This window comes from Hetaerina americana, unplaced genomic scaffold (genome assembly GCF_022747635.1).
Source record: "Hetaerina americana unplaced genomic scaffold, ioHetAmer1.1.p SCAF_18, whole genome shotgun sequence".
Lineage (NCBI taxonomy): Eukaryota > Metazoa > Arthropoda > Insecta > Odonata > Calopterygidae > Hetaerina > Hetaerina americana.
In genome coordinates, this window is record NW_027286741.1 from 3759849 (window position 1) to 3780881 (window position 21033).

Consider the following 21033-nt stretch of genomic DNA (forward strand, 5'->3'; position numbering starts at 1 on the left):
CCCATCCCTAACCCCCACCCCTCCAGTACCCCAGACCGGAACCAATACTTAGTCATAAGCAAGGTGCTACTGCCTCTCCTTCCCTTAACCAGAAAAGACCACAACCACCGCCATTGAAGTCCCGAAAAACTCAACCCCTCCCAACCTTCAACTTCTCCCCCCTCTCCACTGTCCTAAGGGACATTCAACATCTGTTTGAGTCACTTTTTCCTGATGATGCCGCAAGTCAGTAATATGGACATCAAACAATTTCATGAAGTGAAGCCTGAAAGTCTTAAGTATAATAATAATTACAAGCATAAAAGAAGGAATGAACATTAAGCTATAAAGAATTTGCTTTAAATTCACAAAAATAAGTTCGCTTTCATGATGACACCTGTGCATGCTTAAGCTGTTTTAAATTCATAGAGCCTGCGTTTCTTTTATCCTCCGCAAGGACTACAACCTTGACATGATGGATGGGATTGAACTTTCTGCTGACTCCCAGAGATGGAAGACAGGGAGTGATAATTGCAAGGCCCATCCATTTCAGGTGGATCGAAGGGTAGGATTCACATAAGAGATAAGTCAATTCAGTATCTGTCCCTCAGCTGCAAAGGCATCAGACCCCAGTAGGGTGGCCAGTGGTTGAGTGATGGAGCCATGTCAAAAACAATAATGAAGAAGGTAATGGGAATATGCCTCAGGTACTTTACCTAAGAAATACAATGGTCACAATTAGGCATTTAAATTCTGGCAACTAATGGGATTGGCCCCAGGGACTGGGATGATGCAGTGGCTAATGTACAGGCTTCCCACCATGAGGTCCCGGGTTCAAAACCTGGACAACAAATATTTTTCAGTAATACATCGATCCTTACTTGAGCTGTTTGTGGAGAACACTTTGTGTGAGTACACCATCCATCAGATGGGATGTTTAACTGCGGACCCCTTGGTGCCTTTTGACAGGGGTATATATAATAAATATGTATGTATATATTAATAAAAAATATGATAATTAGGATGCATGTGGAATCTAGAAAATTTGAGCTCTAGAGCCTAGTAACTTAACAAAATAAAATACCATATCTTCCCATCAACAACGCGTGTGTGATCTATACAAAAATGTTCAGATGATTGAAAAAATGACGATGAGCGTCATGTAATGAAAATTGAATAAATACAAACATAGACGTATTTTTACACACATTAAATATAATTTTTACGCATATATATATGCATGTATGTATATATATATGTATGTATATATATATATATGTATGTATGTATGTATATAGTATACAGATGCCTGGCCTCTATACAAGTTCAAGATAACTATGATGCCCTGGGTGCATGGTATCTATACAAATTCATGAGAACTGCAAAGTTCTGGGAGCACGTTATACATAGGGTGTGCGTTATCGATGGGAAAATACGGTATATTTTGAGCTGTTTGATCAAGTATATTGGGTAAAATTAATTAATGTAGAGCAGAAATTCAGAGAAAAATGGAGGGTTATAAGACTTACCTGCAAACTGTACATATCCAAGACTGATCAGGTGGAGAGTTCTGGTGGACAGTTAGAAATAGGGTACGACAGGGCTGCTCATTATCGTGGATGTCTTTTAATGTATCCTTGAAGAAAATGGTAAAAGTGGAGAGGGAAGGACTAGAAGAAGAAATAAAAGTACGTGGGAAAATCCATAAAATGAGTGAGGTTTTCAGCAGATCAGGCATTATTTACCGAAGGGTTTACAAGCATTGCTTAACACATTAGCAAGTTAGTGTGATAGTAAGAAATGAGAAGGAAAGAGAATAAGTGATCTATGAGAGAGGAATACTACAACAAACATTAAAATAGGAGGGCAACAACTAGAGCAGTTTATCAATTTCAGAATTGTTGTGGACCAAAATGGACTAAGTGGTAGGGATATAAGGAGAAGAATTGCACTAGGCAAAGAGGCTTTCACAAGGAGGAGGGAGTAGATGGCAGGGATATTGTGTAAGGATGTTAAGAAAAGGCTTGTTAAAAATTTAATATGGAGTGCATTTATATACACTGTGGAAACATGGCCACTGAAGCAGAATGATAGGCATAGATTGGAGGCTTGTGAAGAGTGGATGTGAAGGATAGAGAAGGTGCAGTGGACAGAAAGGAAAACAACCGAGGAAGTGTTAGGTACAGTGGGGGAGGAGAGGGGATTGTTGGGAGAAATCCTAAGGAGACAAGAAAAATGGAAGCAGAACATTTTGTTTGGCAGAGGGATGTTGAAGACTGTGATAGAGGGCAGAATGTGAGGCAAAGAGAGTGTGTGAGAAGGTGGGTCTTTTGCAGCGTTGAATGGTAGGTGCTGTTTAGTTAGGAGGCAAACAAGTGTATCAATATTGTCTGTATCCAAACAAAATCTACCTTAAATGGTAGCATTCCAATAATAATATTTATTAGGTGTTGTAACCTTTTCATTTGAAGAAATATAATGCCAAAAATTTTGATAATGGTTACAATCTACAAGGAGGAAATACAAACTAATTAAACTCTATCTCACTGTATTCAATTGACCTATTGTTTAATGCCGGTCCTGGTAACATGGGGTTACGTCCTCGTCTGCCAACCCGGAGGTACTGGATTACTTTCCTGCCTAAGTGGGTTTTTCTCCACCTAGGGCTTGGGTGTATGTAATTGTCAAATTGTTAAATCATTGTTTGAAGTGAGATGTAAAGGCCGAAGTGCTGTTTTCGGACAAATACGAAATAAATATGGGTTAAAAGATTTATAATATATTAACTGAAGACAAATATGCTGAACTGTGCATTTCTTAAGTTAGCAAAATCCTAGATATTCTCTAAAAAAGACAATGACATTTTGCTTTAAGATTATTTATCTTTCCAGTTAGTCTTTTGTATTCAATATTAAACATAAGATAGATCTGAAAATGTAATATGAATGTATTTTTGGCACAGAATTTCTTAATTATAATGAACAACGGTGAATAACTTATCGAAGCACTTTTCCATTTGATAAAATTTTTTATTTTACGACTGGGTTTTGATGTATTACATCATCATAGCTCGACTTCCACCACATCACCCCTCAAGGCACTCAATATGAACAATGGTTTTTCCTTGATGGCACCCAAAGCATTCATGCCTCCATGGAATATTGTATGATGTTGCATACTGACACTTAAAAACAAACAACTATTATTATCATAAAATAACAATCTAACCAAAGATAATGGCAAACACCAGGATAATGGCAAATTGTCTGCTGTGGGCATCGGAACCTGGCCAGGAAGCACACCCCACAAGGGACAACTCCCCCTGATGCCACTCAAACATCATAACCACGTAGCTACCACACAAAACAAAGCAGCAGCCGCGTACAAAGTTGCCTTATGAAGGAAACTGACTGAAAAGCCAATGCACTGAGTGCATTCAGGCCAAGTCACGAGGGGTGAGATGGGGGCAGGCATTGCCTCAGATCTATCTCGAGATGCCAGTCACTTTAGCAATGCATGAGCCAAGTGTCTTTCAATGCCTCCAGATCAATGTAAAAACCTCATTTTTTTTCTTTAGGCTGAATAGCTACGACAATTTTTTGTGATGCTCACAAGAAATTTATCTTTCACTCAAGTTTAATTGTAGGCCATATGCCAAATGGCAAGAAAAATGTTTTTCATACAAATTATTCCACTTTCATAACAATATATGGGAAGATACATGGGAAATGGGTAATTATTCCGGGTTGATTACTATGCTTATGATTTTTTTATTGCAATAAGCAAAAACTCAATTATTGTGCGTAAAAAAAATTGCTACTAACATGCCATTAACTGAGATTTTGAAAAATCTAATAATAGATGCAACTGTTAATGTAATTGTCAGGAAGAAGTTCAAAATCTAGGGTGATGATGTTATACCATCCACAATGCAATTTTCAAGAGAGAAGAAATCAAATTTTTTGTTCCCTGGAAATCTATTACATAAGGAAAATAAAATTAAAGGAGGACTGACTTTCAGCCTATCACCAGAGATTTCTTACTTTTCAAAAAGGATGAATGGATCCCTTACAGGGTTTTCCATCACAGACCTTTTCAGATGGTGCTTTGTCTCCTCTGACTTGAAGCACTGCCACCACAGCATTATTCCCAGGGTCAATCGAGGGCTCTGTGAGGGTCTCCCACCAGACGAGCAGGTCCACAAGAGAAGCAAGGGTTAGAGGGGGTGGCAACCGCAGTGACCATGTTGCCCCCCACTTCCTCCCATATGGATGAAGTACAGTTGAAACATGGGCGGGACCAATTTAACATGGGCTAACTCAAACACAAGCATGCTCCCAATGCTTTGGCCACAACTTATACCCAAATGTTTGAATTTGGCTCTCAAATTCAGATTTTTATGTTCTAATACAAACTCCTTTGATTCTTAAAATGTAGTTCCCTTCATTCTTTTCACTCCAGTGGAAATCAATGGTAACAGCCAAGTCAATTTTATTATAATAATTTCAACAGTACATATCCACTAAAATGACTCCAAATTTGTCTCTTCCAAGAGTATTAACCCATTAAACATATCAAATGAAAGTGCAATATTACTTGCACATTGATGAAAGTGTTATTTATTACATGTATTTAACATCAACTTATACCACCAAGCTAACAAAAAGAAGCCCGCTTGATAACTGAGATGAGGTGTCTCATTAAATCCCTCAAATTTAAGGCATAATGAACAAATAAAACAAAATGAGAGATAATTTTAGCAGGCTGCAAGAGGCTTCTTTTACTATTATCATCAGTGCACTTCAATCAACATAAGATTTATAACAATTAGGCCACTATAAAACCAGGTAAAAATCAATTTTTGTTTGGGTAAGGCAAGGGTGTTTTATAGAGTAGTCAAAACAAAATATCTAACCATATACACTGCCAAAATGGCAACCTTTTCTCCCAGTGCCAGGGTAAAATACCACTGAAATATTTCACTTCAAAAACCCTTCCGTCTCTCCACGAACAGTCTCACCCAGGCACTTGAGGGGGGGGGGATAAATCGCACAGGATACATGATGAACAGAACTACCTTCAAAGAATAACTCAACATTATCACACAACAATATTATTCTAATGCTTTAATATTTGGCACAGGGAGCAGGACTGCCCAGTAAGAGAATAACATAGATGGTTAACCTTAGAGTACAATATACCACTGAATTTGTGCCATTTTTTCAACATATCTGTGTGCCAAGGAATCACAGCAATGTATGTTTAATCAAATATCCACACTGGAAAGCCCTCCCATCGATGCAATCACTACTACGAGCAGCAGCACACTCGGAGGGAGAGCAGTCCCAAAAAATGATTTCCCACCAAGCAATAACCTCTCAATGAACAATGTCTCCCCTCCAACTGGAGACGGTCATCTCAACCACTGAACTCCCTTCCTGGCTGAGAGGACAGATGCAACCAGAAGTCCCTCCTCTCACCATCGGGTACACTGTAGGTCCCAGAGCACGACTGTGTATGTGTGTGGAGTCACTGACAACAATGAGAGAGGTGAAAGTCGACTTTGATGGGGTCATTCCACACATCCCTCGTCTGCAGCCATGCCCACACAATCATCCCGAACCCACCAGGAGAAACAACTGAATGCGCACAATGGGTGGTGTGCGCTCAATACTCGAGTGGCAGCTGGCAACTCATCCAAGCCACATGCCATCCATCCTCTCCTGGGGCAGCCGAGCAGGGTGGTGGGGGAACCCTCCCCTGGTTCACACATGCAGGGGTCGGTGGGAGGAGGGCAGGAGGGGGCAGGAGGGGAGAGGTGTTCCCTCCTTGGCACACGGCACACACACTCAATGATTGCATGGCTTTGGTATGCACTACAATGAAGACCGTGAGTCAGCAATTGCTTCAAAGTGTCAATGTCAGGACGGTACACACCAACAGGTTCCCCTGTCCACCTTGAAACCCCCTTGGGCCATCCTTCCCGCACCCCAAGGGGCCACCATACTAACCACAGCACGGCACTCACCGACCCTCCTCCCCTCACCACTCGGCATCCCCATTGGCCCTTTGGAACACAAAGTCCTTCCCGCCGAGGTTCATTATGCCATCCTTCAAGTAGAACTTCCACTTGTTGCGGCTCCTTGTGATCTGTATCAAAGACAAAGTACTTGTCATTGATCAGGCAGACATGGGCGAGGGGTGACCCAAATCAATGGGAATATTTCTTTGAATACAAGCACATCTGAAGGAACAAAAGGATTCATAATTAGTAAATTTCAAAGTGAAGCCAGGGGCAAAAGCAAGATCCACGTGAAATCCATTACGCCTGATAAGATTGCTGAACTTAAATTCAATTACACAATCCTGGATTGCCCTAGCCATCTGATTTCACAGTCAGAGAAATATTTCGGTACGCTGCAGGTAGATCAGGGAAAGGAATTGCTGGCCCATTGGCAGTGAATCCCTATCCTATTCCAACCCCGTCCTTGTTTGCCCAACATCCTCTCCTTTATCACTGTCTTCAACAACCCACTGCCAATGAAAATGCTCTTCATTCATTTTTCTGTCTCTATGATTTCTCCTAACGATCCCCTCTCCTCCCCTACCACACCCAGCATCTCCTCATTTGTTTTCCTTTCTGTCTACTTCAACTTCTCCATTCTTCTCCACACCTACATTTCAAAAGCCTCCCCCTATCATCCTCCTTTAATTACCATGTTTCTGACCCATACATAACTATGCTGGATATCATAGTGTTCACAAGCCTTTTCTTCACATCCTTCCTCGACATCCCTGCCATCAATTCCCTCCTCATGAAAGCTTTTTTTTTCTTCTTCTTATGTCCCTAATACTTTGACCATTTTGGTTCAAAACATGAGATATGCCTCCTGTTCCACCTGCTCTAGTTTTTGCCCTCCCTGTACTAAACCTTTCTCTTTCTGGAAAATGGCAAACCTTTGATTTATTTATACTGATTCTCATTGCTTATACATCACACTCAATTGCCAATTCACTCAGCAATGCTTGCGATCCCTTGGCTGACAGACAAACTAGAACTTAGCCATCAGCAAACCTAACTGATTTCACAAATTCCCCTCTGACTTTTATACCCATTTCCAGTTCTTCCCATACTGCTTTAATCATTTTCTTCAAATTGAAGTTGAACAGCACCGGTGATAATGGACAACCCTGCCTCACTCTTCTTAACACTGCACATATGCACTTTCCATCCCCCACTCACACCAGAAGAGTCTGAGATATTTACAGGTGGTGGATTAGTCTCCTATCTCACCAATCTATTCCCATTTTCTGCAATACAAGGTTTGTATAAAAAGTATCAGTAAAACTGTTTTCCTGATACGTGAGTGAAATGCTGCATTCCGACCTTTGATTAAGGGTGTGCATGATCGTGGATCATCTTGGTATTTATAAGATGACAAAGCCCACCATTATCTATGCATATTTGGTGATGTGAAAGTATGCCCCTTGGCATCACGCGGTACGTTTCATAACATCCTCAGGATATATCTTGGTAATCAACTCAGAAATTTCCATGAATGATTTGTAGATTTTCACGCGAAATTTCACTGAACACAACTGCTTCTTCAAAGAGCTCATTTCCATGGATCCAATTGTTTGCAGGACTCTAAGAACAACCTTTCACATAAACGGTCCTAACAAATCAACATAATAAGATATCAACAAAGTGGTTGAAGGCAGTTATTCGGAAAGTTTCCACGGACACGACGCCCCAAAGTTGATTAAAAAATAACCAGCTGGAGGCATGCTACTTAAAAAGTTCAGGAACCTTTTGAACAGACCTCGTCAGGTGCATCATCGAAGAATGGTGGCATGGAAATTGATGACTCTGCATATTGTGATGGGAACATAAAGGCAATCAAATTGAATGAACTGGATGCTCTACACCACACATCATTGGCTCGGAAGCAAGTTAAGGAATCCACAATATATGACTGCTTTAGGAAGGCAGGATTTTATGTTGATGGTGATGAAGAAACTCCAGTTGATGTTATTCGTGATGATGATGCGATACTATAGACTTGGCCATGCTATGAATTCAACAATGAAGCATGTAAAAGTGAAAATACTCCTTTTCCTACTATTTGCATTTTTCCATATTTCACACTTTTTTCAGGGGGTTCCTAAAAAAGTGCAAATAAGGGGTTTTGCCACATTTAAAATTCCAACTAAGGTGAAAAACATTGAAAGGTATATGATAAAATTATAAGAATCACACAGCAGTCTTAAATTAAAAAAATCATTAGGCATTTGCTTGAGAAGAACATGCGGACACAATGGATATGCCATGGCTGATAAAGCAGCCAAATGCAAACAAAGGCAGGCTGTGTATGAACAAGGATTGTGTTGGAGAAAACCACTAAGTTGACGTGCGATACCTGAAGTTAGTGGAAGCTGGTCAAAAAGGTAAAGGGGAAACTTCACATAGATTAATGGGAGAGGTGGGTGGGGGCAGGAGGGCAATGGGGTTGGGGACCCTGTTTGAGCGCTTGGCAAGTGGAGGGGGGAAAGTAGGAGAGAAGGAATATTGAGACATTTCAAATTTATATTCCAGAAAAAAGAATGGACAACACACAATTTGGTACAACTCTTTAAATTATATTACATACAAACAAAGGCAATGGAAGCCTAATTCTGCCTTGAAACATTTATGAACTGTAAATTATTTTTTACATGCAATACTATTGAACAACATCTTTTGCCCAGAAATGGCTGAATGATCAATTAAAATTATTATTATCATCAAGAACTTTTGAGATTTAATAAAAGAGCTAATACCCCCATATGTTGGAGTGAAATCCCTGCTAAAAGCAGTTCCATCACGACATGCATTGAAGAAAAGTGACAAAACACTTGCCTCATCTCATGCATTGGAGAATTCTATCAGTCAACTTTAACTCACCTTATCATACTGACACACAACAACGTTATCAGTGTCAAACAAGTCGGTTGGGTCCTCATCACTGACATCGTCTTCTGAGTTGAGTGGCTCCTTTGGAGGTCCCAGGGAGAAAGGAGAACATTAGCCAGTCCCTATCTCAATTACTTTTACATGCTCTTGAGAAATACATCAGTGAAAAGTTACTAAATAGGATTAGGCCATCTTCAAAATTTGACACATTAAAGACGCTATTTAAACATAAATGCAAATAAAAAGGACACTCACATATATTTACATTTCAGTGGTCATGCTAACTTTGTCGAACTAAGAACAACATTGCTTTCAGATAGAGTGTGAGAGGAAGTCAGTTTACGAGGCCAAGGGTCACAAGGAAAGAGGCGTGGGTGGGGAGAGAACGATCACTACTGATCAACAGTGTGCAGGGTTCATTTCGGAACACTCATGAGCTTTCTCTAGCCAAATATATGCTGTGTCACTCAGTTCTCCCCTCAAAGCTGCCTCCTGACACCGGAGCACTTCTGTTATAGTGCAGGTAAAGCAAGCATCTATCGCATGATTGATTGTGGGAAGTTGCATGCAATGACTGAAGAATGGAGGCAATTTTAAGGAGTAGCGGTGATTATTGATACAGATGGAGAAAGTGACAGTTTACTCACCAATGCATAAGAAAGGCATTGCACCAATGCATAAGAAAGTTATTGGAGAGGTTTTACATGAATTTTGTTTTCGCTCTAGTGGCATTTTCAAAGCAGAAGAAGTAAAATTCTACTCCTGCAGATGGCATAGGGTGGCCGCCTTGTGGCTCTAAAAGGTCCACTATCAATGACTGTCACAACAATATTTCTATAATTCTTTTATTGTCCATTTAAATAAATTAATTCAAGAGGCCTTATTGGTGAAGAGCTTATTATTTGTGGATGTCGGTATGTGGGCATACAACGGAACCTCAATTAACTAACACCTTGCACAACAAGTAACTTGCACCAGAGTAATTTGCATAATAGGCAAAAATTATTTAAAAAATAATCCACTTAACAAGCAACATTTTGCATAATCAGCAATGAGGAGAGTGGAACACTCGGATGGATTGCGCACCTCCTACCATGGTTTGCATTTAGCACTTGTTCTGCTAGTATCTTAGCATCACTAGTGATCACACATTTTCTCAAACTTGTGTTCAGACATATTACTTGTGATTTATACGTGCAAAGTTAAATAATATTTTGTTCATAGACTTAAAAATAATCCCGAAGGAAAAGCCACAAGAAGACAGCAAGAAGAGAATGAAAATAACAGAAATGAAAAGTGCAATCATTGAAAAACGAGAATGAGGTAAGAGCATAGGTGATCTAACATGCACATACAATTGGTCAACATCAATGATTTGCACTGTCCTCAAAGAACAAGGACACAAGTAAGGAGATGGATGCTCTAAAGGCAGTGACAAGAATATATATGCAATGCTTATGTATTCTCAATGATGTTGAATGGTTTGCTTATCATGTAGATAAACAAAAAGCAATTGCAATGTGGTTCTTGGCATTCACTTTGCAATGCACTTGTGGTAAATTGAATTTCTTATCAATAACGGACTTTCCTGAGGGTACTTGTGTTTATAATAAAAACTGAACAGTAAATAATAACAAAGTGTAACATTTAAAATGTTTTTGTTTAGAAGGCTCTCTTCACCGCCGCTACTACCTTGATCAACAAGTTCCCGGAATAACCACCGTGTGGCGCTCCCATCGTTCCGATTTGAGTTCTGTTTTTTTTGTTAAATTGGTACATCTGTTGTTGATATTCCCTTTAAATCTTAGTGCCATAACTTGACATTTGCAAAAGTTACGTAGCCAAGAGTACATCTATCTCTGTGTGTGTTGGCGATTTTTTACAATTGCAGAAATGGATTTAAATTTGCAACAACGAACTTGTATTAAATTTTGCGTAAAAAACGGATTTAGTGGCGCACGGACGTTGGAAATGTTGGAAAAGTGTTTCGGCAACGATTCTCTAAAAAAAACGGTCGTTTACCAGTGGCACGAGCGGTTCAGAAGTGGTCGTGAGTCAATCGAAGATGATGAACGCAGTGGCAGACCATCGACATCGAAAGTCGGTGAAAAAATTGATAAAGTAAAAGAAATGTTGGTCAATAACCGCAAATTAACCATCAGAGAAATAGCGGAGGACTTGAACATTGCCTATGGATCCGCCCAAGACATTTTGGTTAATGATTTGGGTTTCCGTCGTGTAGCAGCAAAGTTGGTGCCAAAAGACCTCAATTTCATGCAAAAAAGAGACCGTGTTGACGTCGCAAAAGACATGATTTGCGAGGCTGAATCCGATCCCACATTCATCAAAAGGATCATTACTGGAGACGAGACGTGGGTTTATGAGTACGACACGCAATCCAGACATCAGGCAAGTGAATGGCGTTCACCAAATGAGCCGAGACCAAAAAAACCACGTCGTTTTCAGTCAAAAAAGAAGGCAATGCTGACGGTTTTCATGGATTACAACGGTGTAGTGCATCATGAATTTTTGCCAGAAGGCCAGACAGTAAACAAAGAGTATTATTTGGGCGTTATGAGACGTTTGCGTGAAGCAATTCGCCGAAAGAGACCAGAAATGTGGGCAGAAAACTCGTGGATTTTGCACCATGATAACGCACCGTCGCACAGTGCTATCATTATTCGTAATTTTTTGACGAAAAATGCAACAAATACCATCCAACAGCCACCGAATTCACCTGATTTGGCTCCCTGTGACTTCTTTCTGTTCAATCGAGTTAAAAAACCATTACGGGGAACGCGTTTTAGCAGCCGAGAGGAAGTAATGGAAAAATCGCAGGAAGCACTGATGGACATACCGAAAACCGAATATAAAAAATGTTTCGAGGATTGGATCAAGCGCTGGCATAAGTGTGTTGCAGTCGATGGGGATTACTTTGAAGGGGACAATATAGATTTAGATGAATAAACTTGTATTTTTAATTTTCTGAATAAATTCCGGGAAATTTTTGATCAAGGTAGTATGTCTAAACATTTGTTTTATGTGAGAATTTCCATCAACTTCCCAAAGACAAATGAGCTTGTTTCAGTCATCTGATTTTAACATCATGTTTCCCTATGGCTGATATTTCAACACTTGACCTTTCTAAAAGCATAAACACTTGTACCCATGTTATTGTGATAACATGGTCAACATCAATTTAAAAACAAACAAATGCCAATATAAATGTTTGTTCAGGTCACGCCATGAAAAGCAAAATAGGACATTTATATGTTTGTGATTATTCTCTTTCAACCAAATATACCAACTATTTCTACAACTCTTAAGTTAATTAAACATGGTTTGAAGTTATTCTATCATTTAAACCATAACGTATATTTTAACGTATATTTAATTTTTTATATATTTTGTCTCTGTATTGTCTACTTACGCAAAGACAAATTTCAATGCTGGCCTTTCGTCAAGCGTACAATAGGAATAGCACCAAAATGCATTAATCATAATTATTCATGCTAAAGGATTGGGACTCGGACCTCAAGGAATGAATGTACCAACAAGGAAAATGTCAACTACCAAGAAACTCCCAATGAGAGCCCACTGCATTGACATGAAAGACCAAAAACATCAAGAGTTTTTCACCTATTTTTCACGCATTGGCACACTATTTTTTCTCAACTTTTCCCTCATATTACTATTTATTCCTAGAAAACTAATCCATCAGACAACAGTATATAGCTGGTGAAGCCTATTGCTGTTCATCTGTAGCTTTCTTACAAAAACATGGGAACTGGACAAAACCATGTCCATAATATAAAATATGTATAAACTTTAACATATGAGGGAATGACAGTAATTTCACTCATTGGCATATTATATACAAAAATCACCATTGGTTAAATATTTTTCACATCTTCACATATACATTTATGGTGTTTTTTAACAAATTTATACAAACGGTACTTGGTACATTATTTTTTCATCAATTAATTTTAATAACGAGGTTATTGCACGTCATTGTTTAGTCACCATACATGATTTTGCTATTAGTTGATGTTTGACAGGTGAATTCTTTTCCCTGCTGTGCTACATCTGTCAGTGTGTTCTGTTCTAGCAAGAATTTTGCTCATAGCTGTCATTTGTTGTGTAGTTTCTACAATCAGTGGTATTTTCTGCATCTATCTGTTGCTATATTTTCTTTCATATACGCATTCCATATTACCTTGCTGCTACTAATTAACCCTGTATTGCAATTACAAAACCTTCATGTTTCTGGAACAAAATGTCCACTTATGAGCAATGTACATAAGAAAAAGTTTTGCATCTTTTTTCGGTTCTATACAATGCTACAGCATAACCCATGCTGAAGTTTCTAGGCACAATTCTAGGACTAAGACCTCAATGGAAAGAATTTCTTTTGTCCTTAATGGCTTTTTCCCGTATAAATAGAAAAGAGAGGGCAATAACCTAGGCAATAATGATAATAATAAAGAAACTTTCGGATACATTTATCAAATCTTAATTCCAAACTGAGCTCTCATTAATTCAGATTGAACTGCGGATGGCTGAACCTGCCATGACAATTTATCTGGCTTATATACAAAGCAAGGTTTCTATATGGAAAGTATATGGCCCAAATTCTTAACTTACATTGCTGATTAGAGGAGATATTTGTTCAATTAATGAAGTCCTTGGATTTTTGCGACACAACAAAATGATATAAGTTTGATAACAGCATTAAATATTAATGAAGTATAAGTTTACTGAAATTGGGTTTCTGTCAGTCACCTGTTTCAGGCATTTTTGTTATTTCCAAGTAGTTTATAAAACACAATTAAAAATGGGTTCAAGCTTAATATCCAGTAACAAGCTTAGTATGCAAAAACAAAATTGGTTTTTCTCATAATGACGAACTTCCACTTCATCTCGCCTGAATCTGTTGAATATATTAATCTACAGTAGTTAGTATCTCATGCCATCCCAATAATAACAACCCTCAAAATTACTCTATTTTCTATTATCACTGATTCTATCATCACTTTCAACAAGCGAATTATCAACTCCATTCCCCTAAAAATATCTCCCCTTCCGGCCATTTTTGACAAGAGCAGGGCAAATGCATGGCTAAGGGTTCTGATTTGCTGCCCACATAACGCAAGCAATCTTCTGAGCAGACATTTCAATGACTGAGACAAGGGAGAAGAAAGACATGAGCCATTCCATTAGCATGAATAGTCTTTTACATAGTACACAATTCCCACGTGAAATTCATTCTTTGAGAGGTTTTTTGAGTTTTGATGGTGCTAACCAAATGGAAAGAGTGACATAACCCCTTTACTGTCTTGGCATACCCATGACACAACAAGTTGCATCGGGGAGAGAGAACTGATCGTGGATATCGAGTGCTAATTAAGGCTTATTTTCAAATTACCATGTGATGCCATGGAAATATTACTCACAAAACTATTAGACGCACAACAGTGAAATGTAAGCTATTAAATTATCATGTCACATAATAAATGCGAGGACAGAGCAAAAATGATAGCAAGAACATAAAAAATGAATGCTTGAATAGTTTCTGCATAATAAAGAGCATTGAAATACATCTCAAGTATGGGATTGGTGACTTGCAATCATCAATCATAGGCCAGTGAGTTAAGTCCAAATGAGTTCTCACTAAACTATAGCCGCATGCACAGTTGAGAGGGGGAGAGGGGGGGGGTGGGGGGTCACCACTCACCTCCTCTGCACCCCCTTCATTGTCCTCGCCGTCCTCCTCCTCATCCTCCTCGTCTCGTTCGTCCTTGTCTTCGCCATCGTCCTCCCCATCCTCCTCCTCGTCTTCGTCATCCTCCTCATCTGACGTATCCCCTGCACCATCCAGTTGGCGCACCACCCCCTTGGTGCCACCCACGGCCATGACACCACCGCCGACCACAGCCACCTTCCCATGCTGCTGTTGCTGCAAAGGAGCGACAACACGCAAGTTGTGATTTGGAGGGCAGAGCACGAACCCCTTCGAGACTAATCCTGATTTTGCTCCAAGGCTACATGAATATCCACACACATGCAATCAGTCTGAATCAGAAATTTGCACTCTCCTAAAGGGAACAAGGACAAGATTAAGGAGATGGATGGATGCTTCCCATAGAGTGAAAATATCTAAGCAACATATTCTCCCAGATTTTGGCAGGTTGCTTCTCGTATTGATAAACAAAAAGCAAGTGCAACGTGACACTACTTACGAGGATATCATTTTCGACCTGATAATGACAATGTCAGGGTCATCAATGGCTGAAGAATTATTTAAGGAAAGTCGTGCATGATTCAAGAAGTTGACAAGAAGAAGCAGCATCCACAGGATTGTGAGGCATGGTAGAGCAGCATACCTCAACTCTAAGGCAGCAGAGAAATTCATCGAAGACTTTAAGAAGCTCGCAGATACTGAGGGTTACTTGCCACAAGAGGTTTGTAATTGTGACGAGACGGGTCTCTTCTAACAGAAAACGACGAAGCAAAGCTATATTTCGTTAAAGTAGAGGAGAATGCATTGCCTATAAAATGCCATCTCTTGCTGCTGTTTTGGACAGACGGCAATTTGAAAATTAATCCCCTGGTTATTTAACAGATGGAAACTCCGTGAGCCCACAAGAAATGTTAAGTCCCGAGGAGCAGGCTAAATGCGATGTGTGGTCATGTGATACTGTTGCCATCCTTATGAAGCATTGCCTTAATAAGGCAGTGGCTGTGCATGCAAGAAATTTATTTAATGCTAACACAGAATTGCATTCTCACAACATTTTTAAGCATCAGCAAAAGCAAACGTCTCCAGGCAGCTTTCTAGCAACAAATTCTAAGGACTGTGTCATAGATAATAAACTAATTTTTTCAATTCCGAGATTGCTTTTACAAATAGAGTTCGCATTCCATTTTGGTTCATTCCATGATTCTTCAATCATGAAAAAGATGAAGCTGATTCTTGATCTTAAACAAAGGATACATTATTTTCTTTAAATATACCTTGAACATAATATACTTTTACAGCAGGGAAAGAGAATGTAATATTGTATTTTACATTAATTTATACAGGAAAAACTGTTTTACTTAATGAGTGTTTCGCTTCATGAGAAAGATTCCAGGACGAAGTATGCTCGCTGTACAAGTACGGGTTGTTGAAAAACATGGCAACACATTCTGAGATTCTAATACATTTATTAATGTTTTGCAGGCTGCCACTTAAAGAGATAACGCACATGTATAAAATGCGCCTTTTCTATTGAGTCTACCAAGTAGTTGTTTATTTTTTTGTTACTGAAGCTCCACATAGCCCCCAGCATGCATGTACCAACAAATTTCTCCAAAAGGAAGTCATGCATTACCAATGAAGCTACGTTGTTGGCACTGATGACTGCATTGTTGTTCCCTGCAGGTAGGACACTGTTTGCGGCTGCTACTTGCATCTGCCCCTGCAGGGCAGTTGTCACATGCTGCTGCAGTAGTGAAGTGGCCAAGTGAAGCGGCAGTGCCATTGTGGCCGATATCACCGGCCCCGACAGCACAGAGTGCAGCTGATTCCCTGCAGGGCATGAGAGCATGAGACTAGCATTGCTGACCTTTTGACCTCATCCCAGGTCACCTCCTTCCCCTCTTACATGCACAGATGGAGGAGATGCATGCAATATTGACCTCTTCTCCTCTTCCCTTGCTATTCATCACTCACTAATTAAATTACATACTATCTTGCTATTTGATGTCATACATTTCTTAATGTTATTCCACGACTGGTACTCTATTTCTTCACCTTTCAAATATCAAGAATTACCTGAGTTATATTCAATATTTATAATTATTATTAATTGAGAGAATGATTGTCAAAAATGTTATCATTTGCTTAATGTTTTTTCAGATAAATAAGCAATATAAACACACTAAACTATTAAAACTATTAAATAGAATAGAATTACATTCTTTTTAGATATGCTTCAGCATACTATATGTTTATAATTATTTTTGCTACGGAAATTAATCATTTCCTGGGGAGTAAAAGAAATGCTTATCTTTATGCTTACGTGAAAGTAATTAATTTTATGGTATTTCTATCTCTCAGTTTACAAGAATGCATTTGTTTTCTCTGATACACATTCTGCATCATACCCTTCTGGCTGGGTTACAATGCGGAATTTATTTTATTAACAGTTAATCAGCCCAATTTGACAGCTTTTCTATTTGACACACCATCCAAAGGTAAGACAATGACTTCAGCTCTGACTAACTACGATTTTCCTGCAATTCCCTTCAACTGCCCTTGAATCAAAATGGCATCCGTTACTGCCAGGTCGAGGGTGCTAAGGAAAATTTGGGCTGGTTACACCTTCAATGATGCTTTCAATGAGAAAACAATTTTAAATGCAATACTGTACAGCAATCTTCTCTATTCAGATTCCGTGACGTTATAATCATTTGAACCTTTCACATAATGTTTAGTTTTTGCTATTATTTTGATATTAACATAAATTATAATAAAAGCAAGCATTTTCTATGCCTTTGCGAAACTAATAATATTTCACGTTGAATCCCTGTAGACTCAAGAGTTTATCAGGAGACATAAAATGTACGTGCGTGCGTGCGTTAGCAGAGGGGCAACATCCCTCTTAGCCAAATGCGATTTCAAGGCAGCACCACACCTGAGATGAAACTAAATGCACTGCACTGCATAAATTCACGATTTATTCAGGAATTCTTTTAGGAAGGTCTTTCAACTAAATATTAAAACTTTCTTGATTACTACTGACTAAAAACAGTGATATTATCAATATTTGTAATCATAGCAACAATTTTCTATGACTGATGCGAGAAAAAATATTTACTAGTAAGTATTTTTTTGGCAAATGGCTTGAGCTTATTTGTCGAAATCATAATCTCAATACTCCCTGATGATTCAGGCTGGTTTTAGAGCTTATTATGATTCCCACCTTCCTCTCAGGCAAGTGTGCTGCGGAGCCAGTCAGCTGTGCCTTTTAGACTTAAGGCTCTTACTCAGTCATTAGTTCAACTCAATTCATGTCAAGGAAATACAGTTTTAGAATAAAAAATTTTCTTGCGTACTTAAGCCTAAGTAGAGAGGATGACCAGGATTCTGGATTTTGCACAAACAGAAACAAACAGTTTTAGAATAAAAAATTTTCTTGCGTACTTAAGCCTAAGTAGGGAGGGTGACCAGAATTCTGGATTTTGCCAAACTTATCCTGTTTTTCCAATTTTTGTGATCATATGAAGGGGCCTTGTTTTGATTGGAGTGAAGCGACCTGCTGTCAAGGACATTATGTGCCAAAAATGAAATAAATAATGAAAATTGTTGCAGCTTTGACAATATGGAAACTTTCCACATTGGAGAGAAACGATTTTTAACACTAGTGATATCGAACTGATAGATTTGTGCAAATGTTTTCACAAATTCACAGTGTGCATAAAAATAGTACAATACTACTCACAATATCATTTTTCTCTGAAATAAATGAACTTGAATATTAGATTTTTAAAACCTAAATATTCCTGTCGTGGTAAAATAAAGAAATCAAATCTCAAATGTTGGCAAAATTTGGGATTGGACCCCTATCTACAATGGTGAGATGTCGGCAGTTAGCCTAGATTACTAACTGCACTAGGGAGCACACTATGAAACATGTGTTTGGACAGTACATGCTATTTTTGTTCATGTCAAAGAACCTCCGATTTCGAGCCGTTCATTGCCTACACCTTGGTGGTAAGACCTTGCCAGCAGCACTGTTTTATCATGCGATGGAGTAGAACTCGGCAAAAACGAGTCTCGGTATGATGCAACAAAAACCTCATGTTTAAAAAAGCATTTTGGCAATCAAACACACAAAGATATTGAGAGGTAGGTTCTTAACATACACAGGAAAAAATTACTAATGATAGAACAATAAAAAACAACCAAAACATTAAAATATCTTATAATAAATTCCAAAGAAACTGCGGGAGATGCGGCAACAGTAACTTTTAACAGAGTCATCCTCTAATATGCATTTCACTTCAACCATTTCAGAGTGTAAAAATCCTTCGCCTCGACCAGGATTCCACCCCGGATGACTTTGGAAGAGAAAGCGGCGACTTCAGCTCCCTCTTAACGCAGGTTCGTTCCACGTCACCCCGTATCGCTGTGTGCAAATGCCTATGGCATTGCATGCACGGTATTTCGTCACAGCAGCTTGTTCCTTTAAATGCCCCGAAAATTTAAGACCACGCCTCGATAGCTTAACTGACTAAAGCACACAACCGGACATTGAGGGACCAGGTTCGAATCCCAGTCAAAGCGAATGATTTTTACACTCTGAAATTGTTGCAGTATCTTATAATACATAAAACTTAATTCACAAATTACCCAGATAGTATATGATGACAAGAATACACCTACCTGAAAGCATTGAATGCACTGTCATCATAATAATTTAACAAGCAACAGGGCAAAATTAAAGTTAAAAATAATAGTAGGGAAATAGAAAGGTTAAAGTAACATTTTTTAAGAAGTATACTTGTAAAAGATGTGCCATTACATTAACCTATTCAACTGTCTCCAATGCAAACCATTTAAGGCTTTCAAGTTCTCTTAATATGAATATCAACATTTTAATTGCATCTGGATCTGGAGAATTCCATTAATTCCATGCCATAGGGAATGTACAGGAATTGATGAAGAGTGGAGAGAAACCCGGCGTCGGCATTAGCCTACTCTTTACGAACGGCGCCAAGGGGTCCGCAGCTTAATGTCCCATCCGACGGACGGCGTACTCACACAAAGTGCCCTCCACAAAACACCTCAAGTACGGATCGAGATACCTCTGAAAATTATTCAACACCGCCGGGATTTGAACCCGAGCCCTCTGGGTGGGAAGCCAGTAGGAAAGCATCATTAGAGCCATTGAACCTCATTCTCCATGATCAATAAGCACATGTTTTGAGGGAAATTTGATATGCCAAACTAAATTAGTCTCATATGAGGGCTGTCCAAGAAGTAATCCCCGTTTGCGTGTAGTGAGCGAAGTAGTGAGGGTAGCCAAGTGTTAGCCGTATTGGCACACGGACACCAGGGCAAAGCGCCTCAAGCCGCAGCAGAGTTTGGAAGGCCACCCACCTGCCGTTTGTTTTGAAAGTCAAAATGAGAAATAGAATTGGAAATCACACCAAATGTAAAATCCGTTTAGTGATAAGGTTTTTAATGGCAATAAACTTCAAATCTGCTGACATTCATCAGGGAATTTGTGCTGTGCAGTGACTAAGTGATGAGTGACTGTGATTGCTTCAGTGGCATTGTTAGTTTAAGAGTGAATGGACAAGTGTCCATGATGTGCAAGAACTGGCCATTCGTCAGTTCATCTGTCACCACAAGGCTAGGCCGACCACTGCGGTGTCCTCTCGTCATGAACATTGGTGCCGTGGAATGCACCACTGCCGCACCCCGCCTTCACTCATTATTCAATCTCCTTACATTTCACTAGGTAGCCATTGAATTTCAATTGGCTTGTGATTGTTTGCCAGGAAAAAATAAATCGTAGATTGCACTTCGCAACTCACAGGATATACTATTGCAGCGCATGTTTCAACAGTTTGCTGAGGGAGAAAAGCAGACGAACCACAGTCTGGCAACACTACCACAACAGGATGTGCACAGAGTGTGTCTGGACGTTTAGACACCACAATGGTTGTTCTAACCCCCTACCCACCATCACGCTAGGCCGAAACAGAGATTACTTTGTTCACAACCCTTGTAATTGCTTTTAAACATTTATTGGCCTATTGTACTGTTTCAATTGTTCCATTGTTATTATGACCAAAACCAAGAAATAAAACAGTTTTGGAATCAAGAAATCCATCATTCAATACCAACTGTGGGTTACGGGCAGAACAGTTGATGGTCAGTTCCGAATTTTCAACATGAACAACCGTGTTCTGCCAATACTCAGTTAAGACTGCCATAACCTTTATACAGGGTGCGGCGCTTGAATCCGGACATATTTCAATTTGAATTTCCTGCCATATCGTAATTCCACTGGAGGTCGCGATTGGCATTCTTGAAAGCTATAGGC

General features: G+C 39.2%; 1 protein-coding gene across 1 annotated transcript in view; it reads right to left on the reverse strand.

The window, feature by feature from the left end:
• Positions 1 to 2996: 2996 nt before the first annotated feature.
• Positions 2997 to 21033, reverse strand: part of TfIIA-L (transcription factor IIA L) — a 34214-nt gene continuing 16177 nt past the window's right edge. The window contains exons 4-7 of the mRNA XM_071584376.1: positions 16309 to 16505; positions 14670 to 14891; positions 8924 to 9013; positions 2997 to 6129 (exon numbers count right to left, since the gene is read on the reverse strand). Of these exons, the coding sequence (XP_071440477.1) occupies positions 6022 to 6129; positions 8924 to 9013; positions 14670 to 14891; positions 16309 to 16505 (617 nt within the window). The 3' untranslated portion in view covers positions 2997 to 6021. The remainder of the gene's footprint in view (positions 6130 to 8923; positions 9014 to 14669; positions 14892 to 16308; positions 16506 to 21033) is intronic.